Source organism: Schistocerca americana, chromosome 4 (assembly GCF_021461395.2).
Source record: "Schistocerca americana isolate TAMUIC-IGC-003095 chromosome 4, iqSchAmer2.1, whole genome shotgun sequence".
Taxonomy (NCBI): domain Eukaryota; kingdom Metazoa; phylum Arthropoda; class Insecta; order Orthoptera; family Acrididae; genus Schistocerca; species Schistocerca americana.
The window spans coordinates 199,215,564-199,239,018 of record NC_060122.1 but is presented as its reverse complement, the minus strand read 5'-3'; the positions used below and the strand labels follow the sequence as shown (position 1 = coordinate 199,239,018).

The following is a 23,455-nucleotide window of genomic DNA, read 5'->3' as shown; positions in this document are numbered from 1 at the left end:
AGCGTAGTGTTGTTGTGCTGCTTCTCCGTTGCTTTTAGCGAACTTATACAGGGTTATTACAAATGATTGAAGCGATTTCACAGCTCTACAATAACTTTATTATTTGAGATATTTTCACAATGCTTTGCACACACATACAAAAACGCAAAAAGTTTTTTTAGGCATTCACAAATATTCGATATGTGCCCCTTTAGTGATTCGGCAGACATCAAGCCGATAATCAAGTTCCTCCCACACTCGGTGCAGCATGTCCCCATCAATGAGTTCAAAAGCATTGTTGATGTGAGCTCGCAGTTCTGGCACGTTTCTTGGTAGAGGAGGTTTAAACACTGAATCTTTCACATCACTATGCGTGAAACTTGCCTGCACGCATTCAACCGTTTCTTCGCTCACTGCAGGCCGACCCGTTGATTTCCCCTTACAGAGGCATCCAGAAGCTTTAAACTGCGCATACCATTGCCGAATGGAGTTAGCAGTTGGTGGATCTTTGTTGAACTTCGTCCTGAAGTGTCGTTGCACTGTTATGACTGACTGATGTGAGTGCATTTGGAGCACGACATACGCTTTCTCGGCTCCTGTCGCCATTTTGTCTCACTGCGCTCTCGAGTGCTCTGGTGGCAGAAACCTGAAGTGCGCCTTCAGCCGAACAAAACTTTATGAGTTTTTCTACGTATCTGTAGCGTGTCGTGACCATATGTCAATGAATGGAGCTACAGTGAATTTATGAAATCGCTTCAATCATTTGTAATAGACCTGTACATAGGGTGTATCTTGGCCAACTCTTTGTAAATAAACCTACCCATACTCTGGTGCATGATTTGTAATGTACAGCTAGCACTGTCAGAAAAACAAAGCTGAGATAAAACTGAGCACAAGCTCAATGGCAAAACCATGAATTCATATACTGTTCATGGATTTTTTTTTCTTCTCCTCCCAAGACCTCTTCATCCTTTCCCATTCTTCTCTCCCACCCATTTTCCAAGATATTCAGCAATCCTCTTCTCTTGTCTGCTCCACTGGTCACACACTATCCTTTTTCTAGTATCCTCCTCTTTCATTGATCTCTGGCATATTGGTCAGCATGTACTTGCTTCTCCCAATTTGGTTTCCGTCCATCCTAGCTCTAATTTCCCTTATTTTATTGTGATGATTGTTTCTTCCTACGTAGGTAATGAAATATTTTTGCATTTAGAGGAGAGTGTTAGTGATTGAAATTTCCTGAGGAGATTCCGCCACAATGAAAAATGCCTTTGTTTTATCAGTGTCCATCCCAAATCCTGCATCATATCCATGACACTTTCTCCCCTATTTTGTAATAATACAAAACATGCTGTTCTTCTTTGAACTTTCTTGATGTACTCTGTCAGTTCTATCTGGTAAGGATCGCACATCACTCAGCAGTACTCCAAAAGAGGACAGACTAGCGTAGTATAGTCAGTCTCGTTAGTAGATCAATCGCTTTTTCTAAGTTTTCTGCCAATAAAATGCATTCTTTGGTTTGCCTTCCCCACAACATTTTCTGTGTGTTCTTTTCAATTTAAGTTGTTTGTAAATGTAATTTTTAGGTGCTTAGTTGAATTTACGGCCTTCAGATTTCACTGATTTATTGTGTAACCATAGATTAACGGATTCCTTTTAGCATTCATGTGGATGACCTCACACTTTTCATTATTTAGGGTCAATTGCCAATTTTTGCACCACACAGATACCTGGTGACTTTACTGGACGATAAACAACAGAATCATCTGCAAACAACCTAAGACGGCTGCTCAGATTGACTCCTAAGTCATTTATACATATAACGAACAGCAGAGGCCCTGTAACACTCCTGGGGAATGCCAGAAATCACTTCTGTATTACTCAGTGACTTTCTGTCAGTTACTATGAACTGTGACCTGTCTGACAAGAAATCACGAAACCAGTCACATAACTGAGATGACATTCCATAAGCATGCAATTTCACTAAAAGCCACTTGTGTGGTACAGTGTAAAAAGGCTTCTGGAAATCTATAAATACAAAACCAATTTGGAATTCCTTGTCGATAGCACTCAACACTTCATGTGTATAAAGAGCTAGTTGTGTTTTACAAGAACGATGTTTTCTAAATCTGGGTTGACTGTGTGTGAATAGACCATTCTCTTCTAGTTACATTGTCTTCTAGGTAATTCATAATGTTCAAACATGATATATGCTCCAAAATCCTGCTGCATATCAACATTAATGATATGGGCCTGTAATTTAGTGGATTACTCTTACTCCAAGCCAGTTCCAGAAGTGAGCTTGGTTCAGATGTGGGAAACCATGGGTTCTTATAGGACTTAGAAATATGCCAAAATGACTGTAAGTTTTTCTTCTGTATAAGAATTTTGTAAAATAGAGTGAATACTGTAAATAGAAACGTTTAGATAACAAATTGTAGGAGGTTTTATATCAGACTATGTCATAATATGTCATATGTCATATGGAATGTATGGCTTAGAGGGTTTAGTTCAGTAGGAAACATTGATTACTGGAATAATAAGTAAAGTGTGTATTATGAGACACAATAGTTTGGTAGTTAGTGAATGTGATTTAGTTCCCCAGATGTAAGGTAGAGAACAGCAGATAACAAGGCAGCACAGACCAAGTAGAGCATGGTCCGACAGTCACCATGGGATTAGATTTCCTGCCTGAGCAATACACTGAGACACCACACAGATGCGACACAAGCCATCAGCCCTGATGACATCAGTTTAATTGCTCCAGGGCTTTTGGGATACAGTGAACATAACAACAGTAAATTTGCCACCGTCTGTAGGTATTGGCTGTTATGGGAGAAGATAGCAAGTACTAGGAAAACTGGTACAAAATTTTTCAAAGGTACATCATGGATACACGAGAGTAGCTGAAAAGGAGTGTGACACAGATAGTAAGTACATGGTATCGGAGAGTTCAGTGAAGTGGGGCCATTGATCTACTTGTAGATTCTCGGAATGAGAGATAGTTGGGAATTAAAACATTGAAGTTCATTGTGAAGTGTCGTGAAGAATATGAAGCTGATGTATTATATGTGTTTACTGACATGTTGTGAGAATGAAGTATGTGTTAGGAGTATGTAATGAATTATGTTCCCAGTCAATATGACCGAGTATGTAATAGTAGTAATGCTGCCACTTACTTCCTTCCTTTTGTATATAGTTTCCATCACTTGTTAGGTCATAATGATAAGATAGGAAAAATTGGTAGAAGCCGACCTTGGGGAAGATCAGTTTGGATTCCGTAGAAATGTTGGAACACGTGAGGCAATACTGACCTTACGACTTATCTTAGAAGAAAGATTAAGGAAAGGCAAACCTACATTTCTAGCATTTGTAAACTTAGAGAAAGCTTTTGACAATGTCGACTGGAATACTCTCTTTCAAATTCTAAAGGTGGCAGGGGTAAAATACAGGGAGAGAAAGGCTATTTACAATTTGTACAGAAACCAGATGGCAGTTATAAGAGTCGAGGGGCATGAAAGGGAAGCAGTGGTTGGGAAGGGAGTGAGACAGGGTTGTAGCCTCTCCCCAATGTTATTCAATCTGTATATTGAGCAAGCAGTAAAGGAAACAAAAGAAAAATTTGGAGTAGGTATTAAAATCCAAGGAGAAGAAATAAAAACTTTGAGGTTCACCAATGACATTGTAATTCTGTCAGAGACAGCAAAGGACTTGGAAGAGCAGTTGAACGGAATGGACAGTGTCTTGAAAGGAGGATATAAGATGAACATCAACAAAAGCAAAATGAGGAATGTAGTTGAATTAAGTCGGGTGATGCTGAGGGAATTAGATTAGGAAATGAAACACTTAAAATAGTAAAGGAGTTTTGCTATTTGGGGAGCAAAAATAACTGATGATGGTCGAAGTAGAGAGGATATAAAATGTAGACTGGCAGTGGCAAGAAAAGCGTTTCTGAAGAAGAGAAATTTGTTAACATAGAGTATAGATTTGAGTGTCTGGAAGTCGTTTCTGAAAGTATTTGTATGGAGTGTAGCCATGTATGGAAGTGAAACATGGACGATAAATAGTTTGGACAAGAAGAGAAAAGAAGCTTTCGAGATGTGGTGCTACAGAAGAATGTTGAAGATTAGGTGGGTAGATCACGTAACTAATGAGGAGGTATTGAATAGGATTGGGGAGAAGTTTGTGGCACAACTTGACTAGAAGAAGGGATTGGTTGGTAGGACATGTTTTGAGGCATCAAGGGATCACAAATTTAGCATTGGAGGGCAGTGTGGAGGGTAAAAATCGTAGAGGGTGACCAAGAGATGAATACACTAAGCAGATTTAGAAGGATGTAGGTTGCAGTAGGTATTGGGAGATGAAGGAGCTTGCACAGGACAGAGTAGCATGGAGAGCTGCATCAAACCAGTCCCAGAACTGAAGACCACAACAACAACAACAACAGGATAGCATGCCTATGCATGCATGTAGATTAACACAAAGAGTGTACAGGTCAAGTGCCTGGTTTCCTGCTGCTAGTACCAGAGAGAATATAATATTGTTTGCGTAAATGGAGAGCATGACTTAATAACATATGAGACTTTTGTTCCAGTTCTGCAGGTATGTCATGTAAAGTAAAATGAAAATGCGATAGATGCAGATTTTAGCATACAAATACTAACATCTACATCAATACTCTGGAAGCCACCAGAAAATGTATGGTGGAGGGTACTTCTGTTTGACTCTTCCCAGAATATGCTCTCTCAAGGTTCCAATAGCAAACTTCTCCATGATGGACACCACCTCTCTTGTAGTGTCTGCCACTGGAATTTGTTGAGCACCTCTGTAATGCTCATGTGCCAACTAAATGATCCTGTGACAAATTGCACCACCCTTTGTTGAATCTTCTCTGTCTCTTCTATAAGTCCTACCTGGTAAGGGTCCCAGACTGAGGAACAATACTCAGACATCTTGTAAGCAACATCTTTTGTGTAAGAGTTACATTACCTGAAGAATTTTCCTATGAGTCTCGGTCTGGCTTCTTATATTCCTACTATTTGTTTTATGTAGTCATTCCACTCAAGGTAACTCTGGATAGTTATCAGTAAACTCTTCCGGGCTAAGTTGCCGTGGTCGATCTGTAGAACTTCTTCTCCCTGACGTTTCGTTCTCAACTGCGGAGAACATCTTCCGAGGTGAGTCGACGACTGGCTGCTAGGAGCTGGGGCCGCCGCTTATATAGAGATCGTAGGGGGCGCCACCACACGTCACATGGCGTCGATGTGCAGCTATCTCTGGCTATCGTCTGTTCTCTCGATTGCAGGCAATCGATTGTCACGTGATTGATGCAACGTCGACCGCCATATCTTATCCAATTTTAATCCTTTTTCTTTACGATTAAAATTGTATTGATGTTTGTGGATTTCAATTGCCTCTCTATACATACGTGTATAATAGTGCGACGTCCTCGCTAGCACGCTTGTTTCACCAAATTTTATGTCGTGATCTCCATCCTTAAAAACATGTTCCGCTACTGCCGATTTGTCGATATGTCCCAAGCGACAGTTTCTTTTGTGCTCCGTCAACCGTGTATTGATGCTTCTTTTGGTAGTTCCTATGTAAACCCTGCCGCAACTACACGGAATTTTATACACCCCTGGGGTGGCTAGGGGGTGACGAGCATCTTTTGTTGATCTTAGGCATTCACTTTCGTGATATTATGGATGAACGGAAGAAATACTTTTCCAGCTGATGGTTGTTGCTGTCTCCTATTTTTAGGTATTTTTCTATTTGGGTGAAGTGCTCGATTAATCTCGTTTTTTGTATAACCATTTTTCGCAAAGGCCATTCGTAAATGATTTAGTTCTTCTTGTAAGTAGCCTGGTTCACAAATATTATTGGCCCTATCCACTAGTGTTTTTATGACCCCCCTCTTTTGCCTAGGGTGGTGGTTTGAGTTCTTATGGAGGTAGCGATCGGTATGTGTACCTTTCCTGTAGACCTTGTGGCCTAAGGTCCCATCCGCCCGTTTGATAACTGATACATCCAAGAAGTTAAGTTGTCCATTCTTCTCCTTCTCCATAGTAAATTTAATCTTTGGGTTGATGCTATTTAAGTGTACCAGAAAATCATTCAAGTCTTCTTCCTCATGATTCCATATTACAAAGGTATCATCCACATACCGATACCACTTCGAGGGGCTTTTTTTGGCCGACTGCAATGCTTGATGTTCAAAATATTCCATGAATAAATTCGCAATCGCGGGACTTAGGGGACTTCCCATGGCTACCCCATCGATCTGTTCATAAAATTCACCATTATACTGAAAATAGGTTGAGGATAGACAGTGTTGGAACAAGGCTACTATATCAGTAGGGAACATATTGGCTATATGGGAGAGAGCTTCATCAACTGGAACCATCGTGAACAAAGACACTATATCAAAACTGACAAGTATGTCATTAGGACCGACAGTAATTTCCCTCAATTTCTCAATGAAGTGTAGAGAGTTTTTAATATGACTCTCAGTTTTGCCTATGTGAGGTTGTAACAAGGAGGCAAGGTGTCTGGCTAGTTCTTGGGTAGGAGCTCCAATTGCGCTGACTATTGGTCTCAAAGGAACATCAGGTTTATGTATCTTTGGTAATCCATATAATCTCGGAGGATAAGCCTCCGTTTCACAAAGATACTTTTTAACTTCTGTAGGAATTGAAGACTGTTTTATCAGACGCTTGGTGGCATTCAGCACATTCGTTGTGGGATCCTTTTTCAACTTCTTGTATGTGCTGGGTTCCAGGAGATCACTGATCTTCTTGTGATAATCCTCAGTATTCATTAAAACAGTAACATTTCCCTTGTCAGCGGCAACTATAATAACATTCTTGTCTGCATTGATCTCCCGCAATGCCTTCCTTTCCCCTTGAGACAGATTGCTGCTGGGTGGCTTAGCTTTGCGTAATATCCTGGAGGTTTCCATTCTAATTTCATCAGCAGAATATGATGGTAACTGACGAATTCCTGCCTCTATATTAGCAATAATGTCCTCCACAGGAATCTTGGATGGAGTTATTGCAAAATTCCCTCCTTTAGACAGAACAGAAAGTTCTTCCTTAGACAATTCTTTTTCCGATAAATTAATAACCGTTTGGGAATTGTTTGGAATCGCTGTTTCCTGTCGACCCTCTTGTAGATGATCAAACTTGTCCTTCTGCCTATTGGAAGACACTTCTGCACTAATCTCCATAGATCTAAATGTTAAACTGTCCACTTTGTTCCAATGACAAAACTGCATAGTATTGCTAATAAGTAAATGAAGATTTAGCAGTTGGCCATCACATACCGCCAGTCCTCGTCGTGTCTGATGTATCCGCTCACGTAGTAATGCCAGTTCCATACGAGAATAAATACGGTTAGCTTGTGGCGAATGAAACATTCTTCTCACTTTTAAAAACTTGGGCACTATACCGGTATCACGACAGCGTAGCAGAAAAGTGAGTGAGCAAAGTTGTTGACCTTTCTTCTTGCGTAGGTTCTCCAGTCGTCGTACCCTAGTTGACATTTCCTCCCCGTAGAGGCGTCGAATCATTCCATGTAGGCTTTCACGGCCAGCGTCTTTATCAGTAAACTCTTCCGGGCTAAGTTGCCGTGGTCGATCTGTAGAACTTCTTCTCCCTGACGTTTCGTTCTCAACTGCGGAGAACATCTTCCGAGGTGAGTCGACGACTGGCTGCTAGGAGCTGGGGCCGCCGCTTATATAGAGATCGTAGGGGGCGCCACCACACGTCACATGGCGTCGATGTGCAGCTATCTCTGGCTATCGTCTGTTCTCTCGATTGCAGGCAATCGATTGTCACGTGATTGATGCAACGTCGACCGCCATATCTTATCCAATTTTAATCCTTCTTCTTTACGATTAAAATTGTATTGATGTTTGTGGATTTCAATTGCCTCTCTATACATGAACCATGGACCTTGCCGTTGGTGGGGAGGCTTGCGTGCCTCAGCGATACAGATAGCCGTACCGTAGGTGCAACCACAACGGAGGGGTATCTGTTGAGAGGCCAGACAAACGTGTGGTTCCTGAAGAGGGGCAGCAGCCTTTTCAGTAGTTGCAAGGGCAACAGTCTGGATGATTGACTGATCTGGCCTTGTAACAATAACCAAAACGGCCTTGCTGTGCTGGTACTGCGAACGGCTGAAAGCAAGGGGAAACTACAGCCGTAATTTTTCCCGAGGGCATGCAGCTTTACTGTATGACTACATGATGATGGCGTCCTCTTGGGTAAAATATTCCGGAGGTAAAATAGTCCCCCATTCGGATCTCCGGGCGGGGACTACTCAAGAGGATGTCGTTATCAGGAGAAAGAAAACTGGCGTTCTACGGATCGGAGCGTGGAATGTCAGATCCCTTAATCGGGCAGGTAGGTTAGAAAATTTAAAAAGGGAAATGGATAGGTTGAAGTTAGATATAGTGGGAATTAGTGAAGTTCGGTGGCAGGAGGAACAAGACTTCTGGTCAGGTGACTACAGGGTTATAAACACAAAATCAAATAGGGGTAATGCAGGAGTAGGTTTAATAATGAATAGGAAAATAGGAATGCGGGTAAGCTACTACAAACAGCATAGTGAACGCATTATTGTGGCCAAGATAGATACGAAGCCCACGCCTACTACAGTAGTACAAGTTTATATGCCAACTAGCTCTGCAGGTGACGAAGAAATTGAAGAAATGTATGATGAAATAAAAGAAATTATTCAGATTGTGAAGGGAGACGAAAATTTAATAGTCATGGGTGACTGGAATTCGAGTGTAGGAAAAGGGAGAGAAGGAAACATAGTAGGTGAATATGGACTGGGGGACAGAAATGAAAGAGGAAGCCGCCTGGTCGAATTTTGCACAGAGCACAACATAATCATAACTAACACTTGGTTTAAGAATCATGAAAGAAGGTTGTATACATGGAAGAACCCTGGAGATACTAAAAGGTATCAGATAGATTATATAATGGTAAGACAGAGATTTAGGAACCAGGTTTTAAATTGTAAGACATTTCCAGGGGCAGATGTGGACTCTGACCACAATCTATTGGTTATGACCTGTAGATTAAAACTGAAGAAACTGCAAAAAGGTGGGAATTTAAGGAGATGGGACCTGGATAAACTAAAAGAACCAGAGGTTGTACAGAGATTCAGGGAGAGCATAAGGGAGCAATTGACAGGAATGGGGGAAATAAATACAGTAGAAGAAGAATGGGTAGCTTTGAGGGACGAAGTAGTGAAGGCAGCAGAGGATCAAGTAGGTAAAAAGACGAGGGCTAGTAGAAATCCTTGGGTAACAGAAGAAATATTGAATTTAATTGATGAAAGGAGAAAATATAAAAATGCAGTAAGTGAAACAGGCAAAAAGGAATACAAACGTCTCAAAAATGAGATCGACAGGAAGTGCAAAATGGCTAAGCAGGGATGGCTAGAGGACAAATGTAAGGATGTAGAGGCCTGTCTCACTAGGGGTAAGATAGATACCGCCTACAGGAAAATTAAAGAGTCCTTTGGAGATAAGAGAACGACTTGTATGAATATCAAGAGCTCAGATGGAAACCCAGTTCTAAGCAAAGAAGGGAAAGCAGAAAGGTGGAAGGAGTATATAGAGGGTCTATACAAGGGCGATGTACTTGAGGACAATATTATGGAAATGGAAGAGGATGTAGATGAAGATGAAATGGGAGATATGATACTGCGTGAAGAGTTTGACAGAGCACTGAAAGACCTGAGTCGAAACAAGGCCCCCGGAGTAGACAATATTCCATTGAAACTACTGACGGCCGTGGGAGAGCCAGTCCTGACAAAACTCTACCATCTGGTGAGCAAGATGTATGAAACAGGCGAAATACCCTCAGACTTCAAGAAGAATATAATAATTCCAATCCCAAAGAAAGCAGGTGTTGACAGATGTGAAAATTACCGAACTATCAGCTTAATAAGTCACAGCTGCAAAATACTAACACGAATTCTTTACAGACGAATGGAAAAACTAGTAGAAGCCAACCTCGGGGAAGATCAGTTTGGATTCCGTAGAAACACTGGAACACGTGAGGCAATACTGACCTTACGACTTATCTTAGAAGAAAGATTAAGGAAAGGCAAACCTACGTTTCTAGCATTTGTAGACTTAGAGAAAGCTTTTGACAATGTTGACTGGAATACTCTCTTTCAAATTCTAAAGGTGGCAGGGGTAAAATACAGGGAGCGAAAGACTATTTACAATTTGTACAGAAACCAGATGGCAGTTATAAGAGTCGAGGGACATGAAAGGGAAGCAGTGGTTGGGAAGGGAGTAAGACAGGGTTGTAGCCTCTCCCCGATGTTGTTCAATCTGTATATTGAGCAAGCAGTAAAGGAAACAAAAGAAAAATTCGGAGTAGGTATTAAGGTCCATGGAGAAGAAATAAAAACTTTGAGGTTCGCCGATGACATTGTAATTCTGTCAGAGACAGCAAAGGACTTGGAAGAGCAGTTGAACGGAATGGATGGTGTCTTGAAGGGAGGATATAAGATGAACATCAACAAAAGCAAAACGAAGATAATGGAATGTAGTCGAATTAAGTCGGGTGATGTTGAGGGTATTAGATTAGGAAATGAGACACTTAAAGTAGTAAAGGAGTTTTGCTATTTGGGGAGCAAAATAACTGATGATGGTCGAAGTAGAGAGGATATAAAATGTAGGCTGGCAATGGCAAGGAAAGCGTTTCTGAAGAAGAGAAATTTGTTAACATCCAGTATTGATTTAAGTGTCAGGAAGTCATTTCTGAAAGTATTCGTATGGAGTGTAGCCATGTATGGAAGTGAGACATGGACGATAAATAGTTTGGACAAGAAGAGAATAGAAGCTTTCGATATGTGGTGCTACAGAAGAATGCTGAAGATTAGATGGGTAGATCACGTAACGAATGGGGAAGTATTGAATAGGATTGGGGAGAAGAGAAGTTTGTGGCACAACTTGACCAGAAGAAGGGATCGGTTGGTAGGACATGTTCTGAGGCATCAAGGGATCACCAATTTAGTATTGGAGGGCAGCGTGGAGGGTAAAAATCGTAGAGGGAGACCAAGAGATGAATACACTAAGCAGATTCAGAAGGATGTAGGTTGCAGTAGGTACTGGGAGATGAAAAAGCTTGCACAGGATAGAGTAGCATGGAGAGCTGCATCAAACCAGTCTCAGGACTGAAGACCACAACAACAACAACAATACATACGTGTATAATAGTGCGACGTCCTCCGTGTAGTTGCGGCAGGGTTTACATAGGAACTACCAAAAGAAGCATCAATACACGGTTGACGGAGCACAAAAGAAACTGTCGCTTGGGACATATCGACAAATCGGCAGTAGCGGAACATGTTTTTAAGGATGGAGATCACGACATAAAATTTGGTGAAACAAGCGTGCTAGCGAGGACGTCGCACTATTATACACGTATGTATAGAGAGGCAATTGAAATCCACAAACATCAATACAATTTTAATCGTAAAGAAGAAGGATTAAAATTGGATAAGATATGGCGGTCGACGTTGCATCAATCACGTGACAATCGATTGCCTGCAATCGAGAGAACAGACGATAGCCAGAGATAGCTGCACATCGACGCCATGTGACGTGTGGTGGCGCCCCCTACGATCTCTATATAAGCGGCGGCCCCAGCTCCTAGCAGCCAGTCGTCGACTCACCTCGGAAGATGTTCTCCGCAGTTGAGAACGAAACGTCAGGGAGAAGAAGTTCTACAGATCGACCACGGCAACTTAGCCCGGAAGAGTTTACTGATAAAGACGCCGGCCGTGAAAGCCTACATGGAATGATTCGACGCCTCTACGGGGAGGAAATGTCAACTAGGGTACGACGACTGGAGAACCTACGCAAGAAGAAAGGTCAACAACTTTGCTCACTCACTTTTCTGCTACGCTGTCGTGATACCGGTATAGTGCCCAAGTTTTTAAAAGTGAGAAGAATGTTTCATTCGCCACAAGCTAACCGTATTTATTCTCGTATGGAACTGGCATTACTACGTGAGCGGATACATCAGACACGACGAGGACTGGTGGTATGTGATGGCCAACTGCTAAATCTTCATTTACTTATTAGCAATACTATGCAGTTTTGTCATTGGAACAAAGTGGACAGTTTAACATTTAGATCTATGGAGATTAGTGCAGAAGTGTCTTCCAATAGGCAGAAGGACAAGTTTGATCGTCTACAAGAGGGTCGACAGGAAACAGCGATTCCAAACAATTCCCAAACGGTTATTAATTTATCGGAAAAAGAATTGTCTGAGGAAGAACTTTCTGTTCTGTCTAAAGGAGGGAATTTTGCAATAACTCCATCCAAGATTCCTGTGGAGGACATTATTGCTAATATAGAGGCAGGAATTCGTCAGTTACCATCATATTCTGCTGATGAAATTAGAATGGAAACCTCCAGGATATTACGCAAAGCTAAGCCACCCAGCAGCAATCTGTCTCAAGGGGAAAGGAAGGCATTGCGGGAGATCAATGCAGACAAGAATGTTATTATAGTTGCCGCTGACAAGGGAAATGTTACTGTTTTAATGAATACTGAGGATTATCACAAGAAGATCAGTGATCTCCTGGAACCCAGCACATACAAGAAGTTGAAAAAGGATCCCACAACGAATGTGCTGAATGCCACCAAGCGTCTGATAAAACAGTCTTCAATTCCTACAGAAGTTAAAAAGTATCTTTGTGAAACAGAGGCTTATCCTCCGAGATTATATGGATTACCAAAGATACATAAACCTGATGTTCCTTTGAGACCAATAGTCAGCGCAATTGGAGCTCCTACCCAAGAACTAGCCAGACACCTTGCCTCCTTGTTACAACCTCACATAGGCAAAACTGAGAGTCATATTAAAAACTCTCTACACTTCATTGAGAAATTGAGGGAAATTACTGTCGGTCCTAATGACATACTTGTCAGTTTTGATATAGTGTCTTTGTTCACGATGGTTCCAGTTGATGAAGCTCTCTCCCATATAGCCAATATGTTCCCTACTGATATAGTAGCCTTGTTCCAACACTGTCTATCCTCAACCTATTTTCAGTATAATGGTGAATTTTATGAACAGATCGATGGGGTAGCCATGGGAAGTCCCCTAAGTCCCGCGATTGCGAATTTATTCATGGAATATTTTGAACATCAAGCATTGCAGTCGGCCAAAAAAAGCCCCTCGAAGTGGTATCGGTATGTGGATGATACCTTTGTAATATGGAATCATGAGGAAGAAGACTTGAATGATTTTCTGGTACACTTAAATAGCATCAACCCAAAGATTAAATTTACTATGGAGAAGGAGAAGAATGGACAACTTAACTTCTTGGATGTATCAGTTATCAAACGGGCGGATGGGACCTTAGGCCACAAGGTCTACAGGAAAGGTACACATACCGATCGCTACCTCCATAAGAACTCAAACCACCACCCTAGGCAAAAGAGGGGGGTCATAAAAACACTAGTGGATAGGGCCAATAATATTTGTGAACCAGGCTACTTACAAGAAGAACTAAATCATTTACGAATGGCCTTTGCGAAAAATGGTTATACAAAAAACGAGATTAATCGAGCACTTCACCCAAATAGAAAAATACCTAAAAATAGGAGACAGCAACAACCATCAGCTGGAAAAGTATTTCTTCCGTTCATCCATAATATCACGGACCGCATTGGAAAAGTACTAGCCAAGTTTCAGGTAGAGACCATTTTTAGACCTACTAAGAAAACTAGTGAATGCCTAAGATCAACAAAAGATGCTCGTCACCCCCTAGCCACCCCAGGGGTGTATAAAATTCCGTGTAGTTGCGGCAGGGTTTACATAGGAACTACCAAAAGAAGCATCAATACACGGTTGACGGAGCACAAAAGAAACTGTCGCTTGGGACATATCGACAAATCGGCAGTAGCGGAACATGTTTTTAAGGATGGAGATCACGACATAAAATTTGGTGAAACAAGCGTGCTAGCGAGGACGTCGCACTATTATACACGTATGTATAGAGAGGCAATTGAAATCCACAAACATCAATACAATTTTAATCGTAAAGAAAAAGGATTAAAATTGGATAAGATATGGCGGTCGACGTTGCATCAATCACGTGACAATCGATTGCCTGCAATCGAGAGAACAGACGATAGCCAGAGATAGCTGCACATCGACGCCATGTGACGTGTGGTGGCGCCCCCTACGATCTCTATATAAGCGGCGGCCCCAGCTCCTAGCAGCCAGTCGTCGACTCACCTCGGAAGATGTTCTCCGCAGTTGAGAACGAAACGTCAGGGAGAAGAAGTTCTACAGATCGACCACGGCAACTTAGCCCGGAAGAGTTTACTGATAAAGACGCCGGCCGTGAAAGCCTACATGGAATGATTCTGGATAGTTAGTTCAAGACATTTTACAATGGTTACTGATTTGTGCAATTTGTTATCAATAGCATAGTTGTACAGTAGTGTATTTATTTGGCTGTGAAAGCACAATATATCACATTTATTTACATTCAGAATCAACTGCCAGAGCCTGCACCATTCATCAACTGTCTGTAGGTCATTCTCTGATACTGTCTTCTGGCGTTGGCATTTGCTTATAGACAACCACATCATCTGCAAAAAGTCTTAAATAGCTTCCAGCGCTGATATAATTTATATATATTGTATATTGATCCTATCACACTTCCTTGGGGTATCCCCCCCTCCCAATATCATCTTTACATTTGTTGATTTTGTTCCATTAAGAATGACATTTTGAGTTCTACTTGCAAGGAAATCTTGAATCCAGTTGCAAATCTGGTCTAATGTTTGGTAAGCTCATATTTTTTTCACTAAAAAGCATTCGAGACAGTGTGAAATGCCTGGAGTGTATTAGAAAGTCTTCTTGATTCTCATTCCCCTCGCACAATGTGAAATGATATAGCTCCTAATAGGACAAAGGGCCAAGTGTCACTGTGGGTGAAGTAGAGGACATCAAATGTAAATAGTTGAAACTGAATCAGTGCATATGTTAATGAAACTTTTTAATCTAAATTCAGGGACTGAGGGAAGGAGTTGTAACAGAATAGACACTGCCCTGGACAGAACACCGGGAACTGAGCCTTGACCACTGCTGGTCGACACCCCTGCCAATTAGCAACTCAGCCAAAGCTGCTGCTTCTGCTTGCCAATGACCTGGGGTATTGATCAGGCTCCACTGGAAGCTTCTGCAGTTTGACATACTGTTGCATGAGAATGGACAGATGTTGGTCACTGGCCCTGTTCCAGGCTTTTCTGTGGCGACATAGAAATGCAGTCTCTTCCGTGAAGTCAGCCGAGTAGGTCATGATCAGCACGGCAGGCCATGCCGTCTGTCAGTCATCTCCATGAATTCTACTGACACAGATCTGGAGACACAACATAATAATAAACCAGCTGCCAGTCCTGTCCTGCCGTTACTTTGGTGCCACCTTGACAGAATCAGCCACCACCACTGGAGTCTGTCAGCACTCACCGGTGCTCTCCAGCCTCTTGTGCAGGGCTATACTCTGGGCAATGCAGCTACCTGCACCAAGTGAGATAATGTTGCTGCCTTGTCCCGTGCTGCAGTGTGGCCGCAACCAGTGCTTGGCCACCTATTCCAACTTAACTCTTGGTGTGCTGACTGTGCCAATGCAGCGCCCTGCCGTCTTAGCTGTGCCTGTACATCACACATGGCATCTACTACACCTGTTGCTACAATCTTAATATTATGAGCCAACACTAAACTGCACCACAGGTGAGGGCACACCCGAATGGCTGTCTAAGTTGAATGAATTAATAAAGAATTGTTTATGTTCACCATCTGTTTCTCTACAGCTGCCCAAAATGTCACCCCCTTCTCTCCAGCCATCAACCCAGGAAGCCCCCAATGGTGGTTGAGCCCATCCTGACAAATAATAAGATGGCTCACATCTACCAGCAGTGGTCATCCTCACCCCCAATCTCCCACAGTCCCATTTGAATCTCCATCAATGGACATGGTGAGTTTTTCTGTGTGGACACAGTAAGCTGATTGTGCTCCCTGTGTGGGCTTTTGTTCATTTTTAATTCCTGTGTTCAGTTATATTTTATTGATTTGTCTTGACCTATAGCAAGAAATTTCTGAGCCAGGTTATTTTGTTAATCATGAGGAAATTGATCTTTTATTATATGTAACAGGCTACCTCTAATTTCAAATGTTTTGTCATGGTGAATATATCTAATTTGTATACCAGATATGTCTGTCTGCTGGTCTGTAGCATTCCCCTGTCACTCTGAATTAGTAAGTTTTCATTAAGCTAACAGAACCTCTGTTAGACATGAGAAAGCCCAATTTTACCACAGTCAAGTGAGCAGACAATTGGCAGGTAATGGTGATGATACAGCAAATAGGGAATCAACAGAAGACAGTTAATTCCCTTCATTTCAAATCACATCATGTCCACTCCTGTTCAACAGCTGCAGTATTCATCCTTTCCAAATGTCTTAGCTTTTGCCCCATTTTGAGATTCAGTCATGCTGGGCTTGTTAAAGATCTCCTCTCCTTCTCCCTGCACCCTGGAGTGGAAGCATTTTTTTGTCACTTAACCCACCAATCAGATCCAGTTTAAAACCACTGTTGATCCCAGCCTGACTCAGAGTACTTCTCCATCCATTGGCTCTAAATTACCCTCTCTTAACTTTTCAGAATTTCCTGGCCTCAGACCTTGCCTCACCATCATCCCCCAAATCCCTCAACATGGAAATGAATCCTCACATTCACAGAAAGGACTGCAATCGATGACCTACAAACTGATCCCAGCCTTCTAATCATAGCTGCCAACAAACAGCCACTGTGTTGATGAACAGCAGGGATTATCTGGTGAAAGATCTCTGCCAGCTGTCAGGCAAGTCCATGTACAAGACCTCCCACAGTGACCTGATTCTAAAAATCCAGCAGGATCTTTTGTCCTCTCTAAAATCCCTAAGTCCATCCTTGAATTTCTCCACTGAGTCTGTCACCTCACCTGAATTGCTCCCTGCACTTCTAACTTCTACATACCCAACCACACAGTATGCTCCATTGAGAAAATCTCTGTCCTTGTGGATCAACACTACCTTTCACAATGCCTGACTGCCTCCAAACCTACAACCTCTTTCCTGGTCACCATGACCAACTATATCCTCAGGCATAATTACCTCTCTTTTAAAGGCATTACCTCAAACAAACCGGTGTTACAGCAGTGGGCATTAATGTAAGCTAACCTCTTCAGTGATGACATTTTCATGTTCTGGACCAAGGGTAAGGGCACCCTATCCATATTGCTTCACAACCTCAACAACTTTTTCCCCATGCACTTCAACTGGTCTCCTGTCCAACAAGCCACCTTCCTTGAAGTTGACTTCCATCTCAAATATGGCTACATCCTTAGCTCCGTTCACAACAACCCTATTACCCGTCAAAAATACCTCAATCTCGACTTCTGCCATCCTTTCCACATCAACAAGTTCCTTCCATGCAGCTTAGCCACCAGTGCTCATCACATATGTAGTGACGAGCATTCCCTCTCCAAATATTCCAAGAGTCTACTGAGGTCTTTGCAGACCAAAATTACCCTCCCAACCTTGTCCAGAAACATATCTCTTGTGCCTTTTATCACAGTCACCCCCCCCCCCCTCCCCCTTTCATAACCACAATCTGGCCACAAAGAAACACTCTTTTCAGACTGGACCAACTGAATAGGTTTCTCCATCAGTGTATCAATTATCTCTCATCCTGACCTGAAATGAGGAACATCCTCCCCTCCCATCCCCCAACAGTATTCTGCTGCCTACGCAACCAAAGCAATATATTTGTCCATCCCTACGCCATCCCTGCTACAAACCCTTTATCTCATGTCTCATATCCCTGCAAGATGCCCAGATGCAAGACTGGTCCCATATATCCTAATACTACCACCCACTCAAATCCTGTCACTGGCATCTCTTACCCTGTCAATCACTTTAACAACTGCTTCACAGCCTATGCCATCTGGCTTCTTTGCACTAAAGCCAGCTGTTCTGAATTGTGCTGGTGGGAACTCTCTTTACAATATAACCTTTGTTTTGATAACCCTCCTGGCCTCAACCTTTGCTGGTCTCAGTCCTCCATTTGTCTGTCCCCTTCCCTGCTCTTATAACAGTACACACATGTTCTATCCCAACAATGTACCTGCAAGTCCTTCCTTTCCTCTTCTCTGCTTCTCCCCCCTCTGTCCCAGCAGTACAGCCTATCGATGCAGTATCCAGCACCCCTGTCCTGTCCTTAACCATGTCCATGCATGCTCCCACAGGCAGTACTAGCATCTCCCCCACCCCTATCATGCTATCCCTCCCCCTCCCCACCCCATACTTCCTCCCTACCCCCACCACCCACTCCAGCTGGTTAATGCTCCGACACTGTCTCAGGCTGGCCTTAGTGCCCAAAGACAGAATGCTTGTGAGTGTGAATGTGTTAGAGTTCTCCTCCTGAAGAAGTACTTTGTCCAAAAGCTTAAATATTTCTAGCATTCCTTTCATTGTGTCTGTCTTCTTTCCATATTGTTGTTATTCTGTCCTGGACTTTCCATTGCTCAGTAACTAATTCTCTTGTATTCACTGACAGTCTCAACTATGGACTGAATAAGTGCAAGATTCATTCTCGTTTTGTGGCTGGCTGTTGTAATGCAGTCTCAAGTGGTTTGTTTCCAAGAATGGTGCAAGTAAGTTCAACTTAAGTTGTAAATTTTGACAAACTCTCATAATGTTTGTGAAGAGGTTGTCAGTTTTAAATTTGAAACACAGTTTAGACATTTACATCGAAAATGCGCAGACAATATATGTTTGTAAGAAAGTGTCCACATCTCTTCTCTGGTTATTTGAGAACCATTATTATTTAATATAATAGCGATCAACTTGATATACTATGCACAAAATTATTAAAACTGGAGCAATGGCTCAGAAAGGGAGGTTTGGCTAATAGACATTTTGATCAGATTAATTAATTGCCTGAATTTTATTTCAAAATGATTACTTGGAGATTTTCTTTTTTCACACAAATATGTAATGTTCATTACATTCTTTGGAAGAAACCAAGTTTCCATTGTGTTATTTCTGCTATGTTTAACTAAATCGGCTTAGACTGATATCACTGAATATTTCAGGAAATGCAAGCTGCTTTTGGTATGGAACAACAAATGGAAGGGTCATTAAAATATATAATCCACACGCGTCTTGGAAATGGACCAAAGGAACTGAAGAGTCAGAATGAGCATCTCTTGACAGAGTCTGGAGTACCAAAGAACCTGGTCGTATGAAGAAACAATGAAGGAATCAAAGTATGATTAAATATGAGACACGAATCTACAACTGATAGTACTATCAGTTGTACTGTTATTTCTAAGCTCAGTAAACAAAGCATTATGTAAATTACCTCAAACCTTCTATATACTGATTCAAAAGTGACAGCCATGGCACATTTTAGCGCTGGTATAAATTTTAAATGTATTTCACTTTGTTATCATATGAAGTCACAGTTTACACTCAAGCTTCCTCCTGATTAGAGCTCTTTATGTATTCTCATATCCTTATTTCTATTGGATGATCAACTGGAAAAGGAAAGGATATGAATTTTCTCTCATTCTGTGGGATGATTCTGTTCCACAGTGGATAAATAGTTCCCATAACTCAAGGTGTGTGTGTGTGTGTGTGTGTGTGTGTGTGTGTGTGTGTGTGTGTGTGTGTGCGCGCGCACGTGCGATCTTTCATTTTGTCCAGCATTTGAGATTTTTCTGGTAATGTCTGAATTTTGGCCTCATCCCAGGTTATTTAGAGCTTCATTAAACTGATGAGATGTAACATGTTTAACTTAATGTTTGGGGTTGGGGGGGGGGGGGGGCAGGGGGCAGTGACATAATTTTTCTGAATCTGTAATTAATCCAGGTATTCTCAGAATGCAATTGTCGTTTATTTGTGTAACATAGTGCCTGGTATGATTTTTGTGTGTGTGATGACATGCAGGATGTGTATGATCTTTTACCATGTTAATTATTAGATTTCCATTCTGTCAGTGTATTCAGTTATGACACCTAATTACCCTCCATCTTTGCAATTATTTAGGTTGTATATCTGTCAGGCCATCACACCACAAGGAAAATAATATGTACCTACTAGCAAATGAGGTTTGTAACTTTCTCCTTGGAAATTAGCCATAGCTACAAATATGACAAGCAAATTGCTGGAAATAATATAATTAGGTCATCATGGTATTTTATTTATGTCATGGATAACAACAGAACTGGCTTACAATATGTCAGTAGCAGTTCATTCACAGATGTTGTAACAAAACTTTTTATTCTGAACAGTTGTCTGCTCTGATATCTGAATATGGCTTCCTATCCATATATTTTCAGTGCAACATGATTTCTTGTCAAAATTCTGTTGTATCTTGTATTTCATGTGTGTGTCTGCATAGTTCTTTATGTTTATAAATAACAGCTTAGGGATATTTTCAATCAAACCATCATATCTTTCACTGAGCATTACTTTAACCAGATATGAGGACTCTTCAGCTATTGAATTCAGTTCAGAGTTAAATAAAACTTGTAATCTCCAGTTCTGTGGCCCCACTGTTTTATTGATTTAAAAAGGCAATATATTTGCAAAATTTTGTAATGCTGAACAATTTGGATCTAATTTGTTTACATCCCAAATACATATTTTTCAGTATGCAGTGCCATTGTGACAACAATTCTTTAAGATAATGTTTTTTCCTGTTTTAGCATATCTGGTTTATCGGATTTTATTTTACTTTTCAGATGCCACTTGAGATTATTTGTGTTAAACAATACTTTCAACAAGAACAGTACTGTTTAATAACTTTTGAATGGAAATTGTGGTGCAAAACACACTACTAAACATGGCCTTAAATGAATATAGTGATAAGAGTTTGGTTGACAGTGAGTTTAAATAGCACCAAAAAAACAAGCACATCTTTAATGAACTTATGTACTATCATTGCATCAATAAATGTTTCTAAAAAATTATAACAATTCTACTTATTGTGTTCTGAGCACTCATAAAATAATTTGTTGTGTTTTCACTTTCATGTGTTCACTTTATTATGAGTATTACAATATGCACTCTGATTGAACAGTTACCTCATTGCCATCTTCATACAACATAGGCCACAGATACCTCACATTATACTTCTTATTCTGGTTACCAACTCTTCAATGCTTTTAACATCACCCCTTAAAATACAATGTTTTTTGTCATTAAATCTAAAGCATAAGTTTTGCATTTTTACTCACTCTCTTAATAAACAGTTACCACTCAATTTTTTCTAAAAAAAGAAGTTATGATAATTGACTTATAATAGCATTTCTACATTTCTCTAACGTAGAACTTTGAAGAGCTTTGCTAAGTACGTCTACGGATTGTTCATCTGTGTTGCAGTACTTTATCCCGGACAAATCTTCTCTGTGTTGCTCAGTAACATAGAGCAATTTCAAATGTATGTTCATTTCATCTATATGTTCTGATTTGATCAACTGGGTAACACTTTATCTTCATGGAGAATGGTCTTGATTTCTCTTGTGGAGAGCTCTTGTAGTAGAGTCTTGACATGTTTTATTTCTTTGGTGCATTCTGCTCGAGTTGATGAAGTAATTATTACATTTTGTTTTTTGTAATACCAAATAATGTAAGCACCATCATAAAGAATAATATAAGCATTTGTACTCTTCCTGTCTCTTACATTTGTGCACAATCAGCATTACAGTAGACATTTAAATGAACAATGTCATTTTTCTTCTTACAGAAAAGACCATAATTCTTGAAATCCTGTAGATATCTCAGAGTGCTTTTGATGTTTTGGCAATACCTTTCCGTTTGGTCTTCTGTGAAGGAGATCTCATAATTGAGTGTGAATCCACAATCTTGTCTAGTTTTACAGGATCAATACAGAAACTTTCCTATGGCTTCACAATAAGGAAATTTAATGTGTTCACCCTTAATTTCAGGGCCGCCACAAGTTCTGGGAATCAGGGAATTTCAAATGTGTCACACAAATTTAAAAAAAAGAGAGAAAGAAAGACTGGAAAATCTAATTTTTGGATTATCTCACCCAGAAAGTTATAAATCATGTGTGGGAGGACGAACAAAAACTTGCTGTTAATTCAGGGTTAACTTGTGAATAAGCACAGAAACCCTGTAACTAAAATGGCTTTTATTTACACAAGTTACCTGTTCACTTACGCTCCAGATCACAGATCCTGTAATGGAGACAATAATTTGCTGCTCATTCAAATTTAGAGTTGAAAACATGTCCAGGAATACAGACGTTGTTGCATTTTTTTGTCAACTTACCCTTCAGATCTCAAAATTTATCAGGGAAAAATGCAAAAACGGTATCTGGAATACAGGGAATTTCACTTCGGTAAACTTGTGGTAATGCTGGATTACTTGTCTTTGGCTCTGGAACTAAAGGAGTCTTCGGCCAGGCCTTACAGACAATCATATTGAATTTTTCCAGTACTTTGCTCACATACTTTTTTGATGAAGAAATATTCTATCCATTATTTGTATCCCATGTACATATCTGGATTCTCTACCACAGAAATTTCAAAATTCTCCGTAAGTCTTTTCAGCAGTTTTCAGTTTTCTCCGATTCTTTTCCTACTACACTGAAAAAAATGACAACGCACCATAAAGGAATTATCTGAATGGAACAGAAATCAGTAGATGAGACGTACATTTACAGACAAACAAATGATTATACTTCCTGATTTCAATTTTGGGAAAAGAATAGGACTATTTATGTGAGAGAAAGAGCTTGACAAACTAAGTAAGTCAATAATGTATTGGTCCATCTCTGGCAATTATTCGATTGGCATTGATTGGAAATTTGTGGTAAGGTCTTATTGAACCAAGCTGCTGAGGTCGTCAGTCCCTAAGCTTACACACTATTTAATCTAACTTAAGCTAACTTACGCTAAGGATGACACAGACACCCATGCCCGAGGGAGGACTTGAACCCCCGACGGGGGGAGGGGGGGGGGGGGGGGGGGGGAGCCGTGTGGACCATGACAAGATGCCTCAGACCGTGTGGCTACCCTGTGCAGTTGGCATTGATTGACAGAGTTGTTGGATGTCCTCCTGAGGGATATTGTGCCAAATCTTGTCCATTTGGCATGTCAGATCGTCAAAATCTGAATCTGTTTGGAGGACCCCACCCCTTGCTGGCTGTGGCAGGGTTTGGCAATCACAAAGACAAGAGTAGAAGCTCCTGCTATGTGCAGATGGGCATCATCCTGCTGAAGTGTAATACCAGGAGGGCTTGCCATGACGGGCAACAAAATGGCGCTAGAGTCTCATTGATGTACCACTGTGCAGTAAGGGTGCTGCAGATGATAATCAGAGGGGTGCTCTATGAAAAGAAATGTCACCTCC

The 23,455-nt window shown here is 41.0% G+C and overlaps 1 protein-coding gene across 1 annotated transcript in view; it reads left to right on the top strand.

Moving 5' to 3' along the window:
* The window catches only part of LOC124612756 (diphosphomevalonate decarboxylase), a 76,117-nt gene extending 55,098 nt beyond the window's left edge, over window positions 1-21,019 (top strand). Inside the window, exons 10-11 of the mRNA XM_047141149.1 lie at window positions 19,168-19,341; window positions 20,821-21,019. Of these exons, the coding sequence (XP_046997105.1) occupies window positions 19,168-19,320 (153 nt within the window). The 3' untranslated portion in view covers window positions 19,321-19,341; window positions 20,821-21,019. The remainder of the gene's footprint in view (window positions 1-19,167; window positions 19,342-20,820) is intronic.
* Window positions 21,020-23,455: the final 2,436 nt, after the last annotated feature.